This window comes from Anguilla rostrata, chromosome 14, assembly GCF_018555375.3.
Source record: "Anguilla rostrata isolate EN2019 chromosome 14, ASM1855537v3, whole genome shotgun sequence".
NCBI lineage: Eukaryota > Metazoa > Chordata > Actinopteri > Anguilliformes > Anguillidae > Anguilla > Anguilla rostrata.
Genome location: NC_057946.1, coordinates 2,758,721 through 2,771,608, shown reverse-complemented (window position 1 = coordinate 2,771,608; position 12,888 = coordinate 2,758,721). Strand labels below are relative to the sequence as shown.

At 44.7% G+C, this 12,888-nt stretch overlaps 1 protein-coding gene across 2 annotated transcripts in view; it reads left to right on the top strand.

The window, feature by feature from the left end:
- Window positions 1–12,888, top strand: part of auh (AU RNA binding protein/enoyl-CoA hydratase) — a 44,629-nt gene that overhangs the window by 1,026 nt on the left and 30,715 nt on the right. For both annotated transcript variants that reach the window (XM_064306826.1, XM_064306827.1), the window contains exons 2-6: window positions 171–238; window positions 339–426; window positions 1,249–1,335; window positions 3,040–3,132; window positions 6,851–6,907. In XM_064306826.1, the coding sequence (XP_064162896.1) occupies window positions 171–238; window positions 339–426; window positions 1,249–1,335; window positions 3,040–3,132; window positions 6,851–6,907 (393 nt within the window). The remainder of the gene's footprint in view (window positions 1–170; window positions 239–338; window positions 427–1,248; window positions 1,336–3,039; window positions 3,133–6,850; window positions 6,908–12,888) is intronic.

Here is a 12,888-nt window from a genome sequence, read left to right as displayed (position 1 = left end):
CATCAATATCAATCACTTGGAGAAACAAAATATGACAGTAACGTTACTCAGCCTAACATGGTCCCAAGTAACAAAGTAATCAACATATTAATTAAATAGAACAATTTTATAATTACTCTGTAAACACGGTATGAACGCTTACTTTTTAATGCGCCTGTGTTTTATTTCAGGGATTGTTGTTTTCGGGATCAATCGACCGAAGGCTAAAAATGCAATTAGCAAAAACCTTGTTAAAATGGTAAGTCGAAATTCTGAAAACAGAAAATATTTGGGAATGCTTTGAATCTGCCATCACATTTTAATGGCTTGGCTGCTTTTTTTATTTTCTTTTTCTCCAGATGTCAGAAGCTGTGGATGCAGTTAAAGGAAATAACAAGGTGCGCACTGTAATCCTGTGCAGTCTGGTACCTGGGATATTCTGTGCAGGTAGGGCCCTTTTAATGAACTAGAGTTCTAGTTATTTATTTATTTATTTCACAGACTATAATTGACTCAAGGTGGAGACTACAACGAAAATAAACAAAAACACCGTTATTGTCAGACTCGTGGTCAATTTAGGAAATTAATTGAAACTTGATTGAAAAATGGCAATAAATGTCGTATTATCATTTTATTTTATGCCTTTCTTCTTTTTTCTTCCGCGCAATTTGGAATACTCAATTGTGTTCACATGTTTGTACAGCATTTCTTGATTTCACCGTATTATGCATTGTTGTATTAATGCCAAGTTGGCTGTATATGTAGCTGTCAATAAATGTTTCAGAATGTTAATTGTATTACGGTATTGATTGATTATTTATATCTTTTTATTGTACAGTGCATTGAACATGGGAAAAGTGTTTTTTATGTATTTATTTATGACAAACTTTTGAAATGCACTTCTCGTGCCCAAGTAAGATCTGCTGATTTCGTATTTTCCATTGGTTGACTAGTCCACTTGTTTTTGTATTGGTGCAACTGATTATATCTTGTAACTTTGTTGTATTTATTTTACTCTTGCTCGTCTGTATCAGCATTTTAGTGGCCATTGATTAGAGATTCGGATATTCTAAAACGCGGCGGGAGAAGTAGGCTACCGTCAATGAAAGATTTACGTTAAATATGAGGAAAGCGTTTAAAACCGTTAGCGGCCAGTACAATAACAGTCATTTGTGCCATGCTGAAACCTATGCGGCCACATGAAAGTCAGACCGGTAAACGTGTCATGGTACGTCATGGTGTTAAATTGTTTTTGGTTTGTCTACACAGGGGCCGATCTGAAGGAGAGAGCCAAAATGCACCAAAGTGAAGTTGGACCCTTTGTTTCCAAAGCAAGAACGCTCATTACAGAACTCGGTAAGCGAAACTTCTGGCGGATTCACTTGAAGCAGCCTTGTCTTTTCTATATTTTAAAATATGAATTGGATCTGTTCATGTAGTTATTTGTTGCATGTCTGTTTAGCAGCTACTTAAATTTCAGTGTGCATATATGCTCCCGTCAGGTCCTCGGGGATTTTGGCTGAAGAATAAAATTGATGTGAATCGTTGCCTTAATTGCCCTCTCCGCTCCAGCATATCTAGTTTTGGGCGTATTTTTTTGCCCAGCAATGTTTACGCGAATGCAGATGTCTGTTAAAATGGATGACGGTAAATTACTGCGTTAATGTTTCGACCAGGACATAGGGAATGAATGGCCACCTGTAATTATCCCTTTGCTATTTTCTTTAATTTTATCTCTGTGGTTACAAGAGGTCAGAATTATTATATTCACCACCGAGCAACATGGACGTTGTTCTCACAGAGGTGTTTGTTTGACATTGCAAGCCCTGTTAATTCCATCCGAGCATTGACTCATAAAGCATTACCGCTGTAAATCACAGGGGGCATAGTGGGGACATGTCCAACCGCCAGCCCCCCACCCACCCACTGGCTTTGGGATAACCTCAGATGCCCCCAAATATTATCATGTTTAATTCGGTTGTGCTCATAGTGTCCCCTCAACAAAAAAAAAAATCCTAAAGATGTCCATACTTTTTTGTTGCATCCTCGAAGCTGAAATGGGATGCATGTCCTTGCGTAGCATTACAGGGCAGTCTGCTAAAATTAATTAGGGACATTACCCATGGTGGATAAATACTCTGGTCTAACCAGCGTCAGCCAGGGACCTAGGGTAAATGTAGTTTCAAATATTCTTTCTGAAATGTAAAAAAAAAAAAAAAAAACTGAAATTAAACTTTCTGTACATCAGTGGTTCCCAAACTATGTGACAAGGGTGGTGTGGTTGAGGTGTGTCACTAGATCTACATGAAATAAACAAGGGCTGGTCCCTGGTCCTGGAGAGGCACTGGGTCCGCTGGGGTCCCCAGCCCTGGTCCTGGAGAGGCACAGGGTCTGCTGGGGTCCCCAGCCCTGGTCCTGGAGAGCCAAACCCTGGTCCCGGAGAGCCGCAAGGGGCAGCTGGTTTTTGTTTGGTACCCGGCTCATAATTAAGCCGTGAACGTAGCTGATCACACATCTTGACTCGCCTCCGCTGGTTCTTGTACGAGTTGTCTGTCGTTTTTTCAGTGAAAACAAAAAGCAGCGAATCCCGCGGCTCTCCCCGACCGACCGCGGTGGGCAAGGGGGGCGGGGAGTGGGGCGTTATGACTGCCATAAATAACTGAGTAATGCAGTTTCCATCATCGTTCAGCAGAGTTTAACTGCACTCTCATTGCCTGCACTGCGTTAGCTGCGCTGCGCTGCGTTAGCCGTGCTGCCCTAGCCGCGCTGCCTTAGCTGTGCTGCGTTAGCTGCACTGCCTAGCTGCGCTGCGTTAGCTGCACTGCGTTACCTGCGCTGCGTTAACCGCACTGCGTTACGTGCGCTGCGTTAGCCGTGCTGCGTTAGCTGCACTGCGTTACCTGCGCTGCGTTAGCTGCACTGCGTTAGCTGCACTGCGTTAGCCACGCTGCATTAGCTGCGCTGCGTTAGTCGCTGTGTACGTGCGGTTTAAGAGGTGTATAAAGCTGAACAGTGAGGACTGAGTTGGCATTGAGCAGGTGTGCACCTGTCTGTGTGCAGGTAATCTCCCCATGCCCACCATCGCTGCCATCGACGGGGCCGCCTTGGGAGGGGGCCTGGAGATGGCTCTGGCCTGTGACATCCGCGTGGCAGGTAAGGGGGCTCAGGTGCGCCTGTGTGTGTGTGCGTGTGTGCGCCTGTGTGTGCGCGTGTGTGTGTGCGTGTGTGCGTGCACCTGTGTGCGTGCGTGCATGCGTGTGTGTGTGTGTTTGTGTGAGAGAGAAATTAATTACAATATTGGTTGTGTGTGTTTGTGTGTGAGTGACAAAGAGAGAGAATAATTAAATTAATTGGTTTTGTAAGTATCAGGGAAGGGGTCAATACTTTTTCAATCCACCCACTTTGGAAAATTAATTAATTCAATGAATTAATTGAAATGATGGGGATTTTTCAGAGAATTAAGTCTCAGTAAGGATATAGACCAGGGTTCTTCAACTACTTCTTCCTGGGTGGTACGATTCCATTTTTCAGAAATTGGGGGAAAAAACTGCATTCCAAATCAAACGTTTTATTATTACTTTTAATTATTGATAAAACCATGTATGACAGATGTATTTTACATCTTCAGGGCAAATGGCTTCTTAAGAACTCGGTGGCTTTTGTTACACCCTTCCTCCATATCAGGGTTCACTTGGCTTAAAAGGTTTGGAAAGGGACTAAGACGTATGATGTGATAAAGGGATTTTGCTAAATCAAAATGCAAAAACGTGACACTGCCTGTGCAGGTGTGCCTAGCACCCCAGAACACCCCATCACACCTGAGACCAAAAGCTGAACTGATCTCTTGGTGGCTGGTGAGTCAGCCAAGAAGCAGCCAGGTGATCGTTCTGGTGTGCTATTTCTTTTTTCTTTTTCTTTTTTTTAAATTTATAGCACACAAAACAAAACATAAAGGGGGGGGGGTTAAGTGTTTTCTTCTATAATGGACAAGAATATGAAAAAAAAAACATGGGGGCGGAATTGGTAGAGTGAGATTTCAACAGAAGAGAACAGGAGATATGACTGCTGCAGATAAGCGTCTAAGAAACAAAACTGTGCAGTTGATTCGAATTACTGAAAAATTCTCCACAAAATAAAAACTCTGGGTAATTTTTCTTGCAGTGTGTTCTGCTCTGGGGACCCTCCTCTCTGTTCTAGAGCTTTCTTCTTTGAACTGTTTCCCATGAGTATGTTTCTTGACCTCTGAAACTTGCCCCCAGCCCCCCCCCCCCCTCCCCCATCATCAATGAAGAAAGGGCCAAGAGAACACTGATACTTGTTATATTGGGCTATAGTTGCCCATCCAACCCCCCCCCCCCCACCCATCCCCCTGCCGGTTAGTAGCTAAATAATTTGGGGAAAGCTCATTGATGCAGGTGTACTGCAACTCATTCATTCAGGAAAAAAATACTTTTAGCCTGCATCTTCTGAGTAAGGGGCTGTGTATGTGCTCTGGATTGACGTGTGTGTGTGTGTGTGTGTGTGTTGGACGCGGCCGTGTTGGCCCTGGCTCACAGGTGAAAGTGGTATAATTAAATTGAGCCCCGTATCCAAATCCGTCCGCGAAACATTGTGTACCCGATGAATGCACCGCGTCTTATCCCTCAGTGAAATGACTCACCCGTTTGCCTGCATTATGTTTTTTTGGTGGCGAGTCAAACAGCCCTTCTGTGTTTGTGAATGAACAGATGTCTTTGTTGCTGCTCATTTCTCACCCCTCGCTGACAAGTTTCAATTCGGGAATCTGTTCGCAGTCTCTGAGCATATTCCTCGCGCCTGGTAACAGAAGTGACGCTCTCTCTCGCGCGCGCTCTCACGTGTCACCCGATGCTATTAAAAACGCGCTCCGAGGCAGCGCGCGAGCAGGCGAGCTATTTTCGCAACCTGCCACAGCTTCTGTTGCGGCGAACACGGGGAAAAACAAATCCCCTTTTTCGTCATCGATTTACGGCAGCGTTTTCGCGCTGGTGCCAGTTCAGTACTAGGACGTGCGACATTTATGATTGCGTCTGAAGAGCCGGTATTATAAAAATGACTCTTAAAAAAAACGCGTGTTAGTTTTACTTTACCGAAGCAAGCTGAAGAGGTTTATTCCACCATGGCAGTGTAGTATACCTTTGTAACATTTTTTTTTAAAATGCCCTCCCCCCTTGAAATGTCTCCAGTCCTGAATTATCATGCTCATTGACACTTACTGTGAAGAGCAGAGGGGTTCCTCTGTGTCCTGGCTAAATTCCCAACCCAATGCTCTACTGCTGCCTAATCACTCCCCCTTTTAATGGGCTAAAATTAATTCTCTTCCTCTCAGCCTCAGCTGAGGTGTGGCGAGCGTTCAGGTGCAAAATGGTTGCCAGGTGGGTGCTACACATTGTTGATGGTTGAGGAGAGTTTCCCCCCTTTCACTGTAAAGCGCTTTGAGTGTGAGAAAAGTGCGACATAAATGCAAGGCACAATCATTATTATTATTATCCATCCATCCATTGTCTATACCTGCTTATCCTGGGCAGGGTCGTGGGGGGTGCTGGAGCCTATCCCAGCATGCATTGGACGAAAGGCAGGATTGCACCCTGGACAGGCCGCCAGTCTATCACAGAGCACACACACAGCATTAATTTCCATAACTGGAAGATTTGCAAGCGACTGACCGAATAACAAAAAAAAACCAACCCCGCTGCAGCAATATTTCAGAACGCCTGAAATAAATGCGTAAGATTAGTTAAAGCAATACGACTGCAGTCCAAAGATAACCTATTACACGTGCTAATTGGCTCCATTTCAGCTCGTATCATTCAGAAGTTGCTAATGATTAAAACACCGATGCTTGTTATATCCTTCTAAGTGCAGAAAACTGTTTTGACATCAGCTTAAATTAAATGATTTTTTTTTTGAATATCGAAGATTTACATTAAGCAGCCTGAACCGTGACCAAGATGGTTTGGCTGTCGACTTCTAATGGGTGTTGCCATGGTTTCCAAAGCAGTAATTGCAACAGAGGAGTTTGCTTTATTCAGGTGCGTGTAGTAATGTTAGGTCTCACTTCAGCAGTTAATGACTCATGGGAGGAGGGGGGGGGGGGGGGCTGTTGCATTTAAAAGATGTGGATCAATAAGAGCCACTGTGTTAAATTAACTCCCTGTTAGTTTTGAATAATCATCAATGACATTTGGGTTGAAAGGTAGTTGAAGTCCTATTTTGCTCCTAACCAAAAACAAATTCTGGTGGTTTTACGTTACATTTTATTTGGCAGACACTTTTATCGAAAGTGAAGCATGATGTGTAATTCAAGTGAAAAGTTGTGTCCACCTCATGAATTCCTTTTTATTTGTTTGGCCCTGATTTTTGTAAGTAAGGTAAATGGTTAGCCTGGCAAATATGAGGGTATGTACTCCTACGATTTGAGCCTATACTGCTTTACTTTCATGCTCTGTGTGCAGCCTTAATGTGAAGTAAACACTCCTGATTGTGACATCTGTTGAGAATTGTAAAGTTAATGTTGTTTAACGTTTTAATGTTTAATGTTAAGTTTGTCTGGTATGCTTTGCATTCATCATATTGTTGTATATTGTACGGAGTGTAGCACAGTGGGTAAGGAACTGGGCTTGTAACCGAAAGGTCGCAGGTTCGATTCCCGGGTCAGGACACTGCCGTTGTACCCTTGAGCAAGGTACTTAACCGGAATTGCTTCAGTATATATCCAGATGTATAAATGGATACAATGTAAAATGCTATGTAAAAGTTGTGTAAGTCGCTCTGGATAAGAGTGTCTGCTAAATGCCTGTAATGTAATGTAATGTAATATTTCCAGTGTCCTAATTGATGCCTCTTCCTTCAGCTACCACTGCCAAAATGGGACTGGTTGAGACAAAACTAGCCATCATTCCTGGTGCAGGTAAGACTTAATATTTATGTCATTTTAAGAAAACGTGCTGCACTACACCAACAGCACCTTCATGGGAAAAAAATGCACTCCTTAATAAAATAAAACTTAAATCCCAACTTTTGTGTGAAGTGTAATGCTAATGCTACCTTTGAGTGATCACAGATGTGTTTTGGTGCCCTAAAAATGCTTGAAGGAAAACAAATGCGTCAGTATTTGCATTTAGCGCGTAAACTAGCTCACGGTGGGGCGTCGCGGCTTGGCGGCTTTGTGTCGGCGCACATGGCATCAACCGCAGCGTAATCCTTCCCAGAATTCACCTGTGTGTTTTGAATTCATTTTGTGGAATGTATTGTTTACCAGCTTTTTAAAAAAAACAAAAAAATAGTGCATACATGCCCCTCAACCTATGAGGTTTACACCTATATAAAATATGATTTCTTGCTTCTCTCTTGAGGTATATAGTGTATATCGATGGTATATGGGAAAATTATCAAGTAAAAAAAAAAATAAGCCATAAAAAGTTAAGATAATAGTTTATAAATTTATTGGTTATTTATTTTGTGGCATTCTTTTTGCATTAAAAATATATATCCTGTGTTCCTAATTATCCATGGTCTGTGTATGCCATTTTATGTAACGTGCCTTTTTAAAAAAAATTTTTTTATTTTTTTTTTAAACATGACTTTGCTTTGTGTTATTTTGATTTCAACATTTTCCTTATCAATATGTTCCGGCCTTTCTGTTTACCTAAATCACTCACTCTACAATGTTCCGCTCTCAAATTATCATATTCAGTAGTGTTTTCATTTTTATTATCCAATTTATGAACGGACTAGCAGACATGTTCTAATGCATTCTCGGTAATAGTAGTAGTACGCCGTGCAACCAACATCTGAATCATGCAATGATTTGTAAACAAACGTAACCAAAGCAGAAGTGCGCCCAGCGCATTTAAATTATTTAATTCTGATTCACAATGGACTCAGATTGTAGCTGAGTGGCTTGTCAGCAAGGTCCTCTCCAGAGCTCCAATGAGCTAACTGCTATCAACAATCAAATCAGTGCTTCGCAAAATAAGACTAAACGGACATTTAGAAGAGAGCTGTGGTCCAGGTACCGGACCATAGTTAGCGCACGCATGCACTAGAACGGTGCCTTAACAGGATGAGCCACCCAGTAGCCCCCGGGTATTTATTTTACCTGTTTAACAAAAACATGCTTTGAAGTTTGGCTGGTTACCCGTGGGTGCTTTGGTGCTTCACAGTAAGGTCTGCTTCTGTTACCCAATTAGTATTTTCTGGGAGTTGGTTTTAACTAGTATATTTAGTACTAGTACTTTATTATTAGTATGTGGAGTTCTGTGTTTGTTCTCTGTTTTGTGTTGAATTGATGGGTGAAGCTGAGGAGTCCCCCTGAGTCTGTACTGTAAAGAGCTGACCTCAGGCCTGCTGGGTGGCGCGTTCCGTTAAGGCACCACGCTGTGGCACACGGATGAGCCCAAAAATCTCAAATCGAATCTGGACAGTGCCACTGCCGACTGTGGTCAGTAGCTCCATAGGGCCATGCGTGATATATAGGAATATGTGATATATAGCTCCACAGGGTGATATATAAAATAAAAAGAAGGAAAAATGTGATTTTGTCATACTACAGTGGAGTTGGGCCTTTCTCCCTCTAGGGTGTTTGGTCTCTCAGCTATTGAGGAGGAGGGGGGGGGGATTGGTAAGTAGGTCAGTACATGTCTGTCTGAGCTTTGCTGATGTGATTGTTGAGCTGCTTCCAAGTAATTATTTAATGAAATAAGATTAATGCACTGTTTACTTCGTTCTAAAAATAAAGGCATCACTTGTGCTGCCAGCGGAGGACTGTTTTTCAGGCATGGTCTTCAAGAGAGGGTGAGAGAGGAGGGAGAGAGAGAGGAGAGAGAGGGGGAGAGGGTGAGGTAGGGAGGGAGAGGGAGAGAGGGAGGGTCGGGAGGGAGCGGGAGGGAGGGAGAGTGGGAGTGGGAGGGGGTGGGAGGGAGAGAGAGAAAGAAAAAAGCAATGGTCAGAAAAAAGCAGATTTATTAAGCTGTGCGAGACCTCCTGTTTGAGTGGGTTCGCCCACCTGTGCGCAGGTGTCTGCCGCACGTGGAGCGCTTTGTTTTGTATGCGCATGTTTGTGCGCACTGTGGTCCATGGCCTCGGTGATGTCACGTCAGACTTGATGACTCCCATTGGCCGGTGAGTGCAAACTAGGTGAATGAGTCTTGCAATGCAATTCTGTTGAAAATAGGGCAAATAAAAATGGCTACCTTTCTGTTGTTGACAACAGATCCTGCGTCAGTACTGGGTAGTTGTCATTATTTATCCATTCAATGGAGTATGCATCTGTCACGGTTTCGTGATTTTTTCGATGTTTTCGAGCCTTCTCAGAATTCCTGTCTTGGTCCACTGGTTCTCTTGGCTGGTCCTGTGGACCCCTCTGTATTCTGGGTTTTCCAACAGTCAGTCTCTTGCTCCATTAATATCACTGCACCCATGTTTAAATTCCCATTTTTTTTCTTTCCGCCTTTTAAAAAATAATACGGTTTTGGCTCGTTATCATTTCTTTTGGTTGAGTTTTAGTGTCTTTAGTGTTCTCACTTTCTCCAATTAGGAGCCTGTTGATTCACCTCAGTCTGTAATTTGACCAGTTAAACTTTTTTTAACCCTCCATAAAAGGAGCAATATAGCACAATAAACAGAGTTTTGAATATGGGACTTCATGTTCTTCATGGCGTGCACAGCTATTTCTGACAGACATGATATGGCTTAAGAGGGTAAATAATCTCCCCCCCCCCCCAAAAAAAAAACTTGAAAAGTTTATAATGAAGAAAAATGAGCGGCTTGTTAAAATTCTGGGATTCCGTGGTTGATGCGCCGTGGTGCCCCAGGGGTTGAGTTTGAGGCCCCCCGTTTCCCGTAGATCGCACGGACGGTGACTCCTCCCTCTGACATCATTCTGTGGACGGTGACTCACTGCTCTGACATCATTCTGTCGGTTGTTCTGCTGCTCGCGCTGATTCAGGCAAAGCTCCGTTTCTCCTCCCTCTCTCTCTCTCTCGCGTGTAGCTCAGGAGAGCTCACTCCTGGCATTCCACACCGTGGTCTTCCTCACAACAAACCCTCTGAGCGAAGAGCTCGGTGATCGCTCCCCTTTGCCTTTATCCGTCTCGGCAGGACGAACGCAGTACGCTGCAGCACACGCAGGCTGTTATGTCAGTCAGTGTACTCATAAATCATATTGGAGGCATGCGGTAAAGTATTAGGCAATCCATATATATTATTTAACTGTACAAGCATTGCATCGGGAGATGGGGAGGGGGGGAATGCGGGGGTGGTGGGGGGGGGGGGTGAGTTACGCCTTAAACTCACGACGTCTTTCCCTCGGCGCCCCTGTTCGTGACCGCTGGAGTCTGCTGGCTGATTGTGCATTCGTGCGCTGACGTTTTCAAAGCCCCTTTGGGTCTCCGTCTGACAGGGAGAGGCTGCGTGGAGCGGGGTGAAATGGAGACTTAGCGCAGCCTGTTTTTTATTTTTGTTTCTTTCTTGGCTGAATGTGGGCCAGCAGGGCCCGGGCTGCTGCCCCAGCCCTCTTAGATGCGTGCGAAAGGGCGTCCAGTGCCCACCCCACCCACCCACCCCCCCCAGGGCGAGACGTTATTCCTGTGCCTGCCTGGTGCGCCTGGTTGCTACGCTGGAAGGATTTCGGTTGGCAGCCCGTGACTGATGCGCACCACCCGTGTGAGGGCAGGGCGGTGGGATCTGTGAACATCCGTGCGTTCGATGGTGTGTGCTCTTCTTGTCCCCCTTGTGGTAGTTTTGATGTTGCAATCGCCCGGGCTTTTTAATCCACTGAAGAGTGTAGGTTTATTTAAAGAATGCTTTTTTTCAATGTTCTAAGTCAGTGTTCTAGAACTCCACTGCTTTCGGTTGCCAGTAGTGATTGTGACATCAGCATTAGAATGTTCAGTTAAGAACATTCTCATCAAGTGTTTGTGACCTCACTGTTGTCAGACTCGTCGTTTTCAGTCCTAACATCTCTCTCTATCTCTCTCTCTCTCTCTCTCTCTCTCTCTCTATATATATATATATATATAGGCTCGTCTCTTTCTTTTCATACCTTGGGGATCCAGTCATTCCTCTGAGCCGTGCTGCTTGAGACTGGATGATTGTATGTGCAGTTTAATGGAACCAGGCCCGGACCCGGTCCTGATGGGGGTTGTTGGGAGGTATCGGATATTTTGTGGCGACATCCTTGAGTTAGGCGGGGTTGGGTTGTAGGGGGTGAGGGGGTGTTTGAGTCAAACGATTGCAGAAGGTGGGTTTTGTAGGAATTTAGTTCCACATTAAAGGCCGAGCGGTCATAGAAATAAATGGATACATTTTAGGAACGAGCCCTGTTTTACACCTGCATGGGACGTTCGGGTGATGGAATCCGCCCCCATACTCCCCAAAGGTACACTCATTTTGTCTCTTCTTTATTTTTCCTGTCCACTTTGGGAGGGGCGGGAGTTAGAAAACATCCTGACACTGTATGTTTTCTTTTTTCCATAACACATCTTACCTTCTTTCCAATCTGGTATGTGAGCTCTGTGGGCTTACATTTGTAAGAAGGTAAAACACCTTAACCAATCAGTGTGTGGCGTTTACTGGATGTGTAACACGTAGATGAGTTACTGTTAGATGAATATTGTTCACTGATGGGTCGATTTTGAAGAAAAATGAAGGTGTACACGTCATGGACCCACAACCCAACACCGTACTCATCCATTAAAGTATGTGTTTTTCAGAAATGCCATCGCGGCAAAGGAATTGATTTGACATTTCCAGATTAGCCGATAAATTCATGTGGTGGTATAAATAGCAGTTCCATTTCAGGATGGGGGTGAAAACAAAATGACTGCACCTCTCCCTCTCCAAAATCTCTTTTTGCCGTCCCCCATCAGAAACAAATCCATGGTAACACAGTTCTTAAGGTGCTAGTACTACTCAGACTGTTCCATTCAGTTCAGTTTAATTTGTGTAGTGCTTTTTGCAGAGAACTGTCACTTTACAGAGTAGAAAAAAGAAGAAGAGTAAGAAACAGCATACAGCAAATGTCTGGCCTGAACCCCAAAAAATAGCCAGTACATGAGGTAAAAAAAAAACTCCCTGTGGGGAGAACCCTGAGACGGTGGAAAGAAAACACTATACTATACCCTGTACTATTCACTGATCCGCTCACTGATCCGCTCACTGATCTGCTCACTGATCTGCTCACTGATCCCCTCACTGATCCCCTCGCTGATCCCCTTGCTGATTCCCTCGCTGATCCCCTCGCTGATCCGCTCGCTGATCCGCTCACTGATCCCCTCGCCCTGTGATTGGTCCCCGCCACACTCTTGCAGCCTTCTGCTGACGCACCTGCCAAACACGGCGCTCTTCCTCGCTCCTGTGACTCATCCTCGGCAGGAGGGCCGGAGCGTGTGTGGACCGTGGCTGCACCCCCACCCCACCCCCCAGCCCCCCCACTCCCGAGCGGGAGAGCAGGAGAGCGGGGAGCGGGGCGTTCGTTTATTCTGTGGAATTCAGTTTTTTTTTTTCCACAGCACGTCCCGTCTCAGCCCTAAAAGGCATCTGAAGCTTTCTTTAAAAAAAATCTTTTACACAATACACAAGTCTTGCAGTTGCTGACGTTTCAAAGGGGGGAAAACAATTACAACAGTTTCCAACGGTTACCTGGGCTGAATGAGCTGTACGCCCCAACGCTGGTTCACTCGTGAGATTAGATCGCAGTGAAACGTTTCACAAGAAGGGGAAACGAGAGCAGTCTTCGGCTGTCGTTCCTCCGCTTATCGAGGCACGTAGCCGAAATGTCTGACGACGTAAACGCCGGCTGGTTAAGTCATCGGGGGCCAGAGGTTGGCGTGAAAACCAGAAACGGATGCGGCACTCGTCGCCCACCTCTGGTCTGGCACCCGAAAAAAA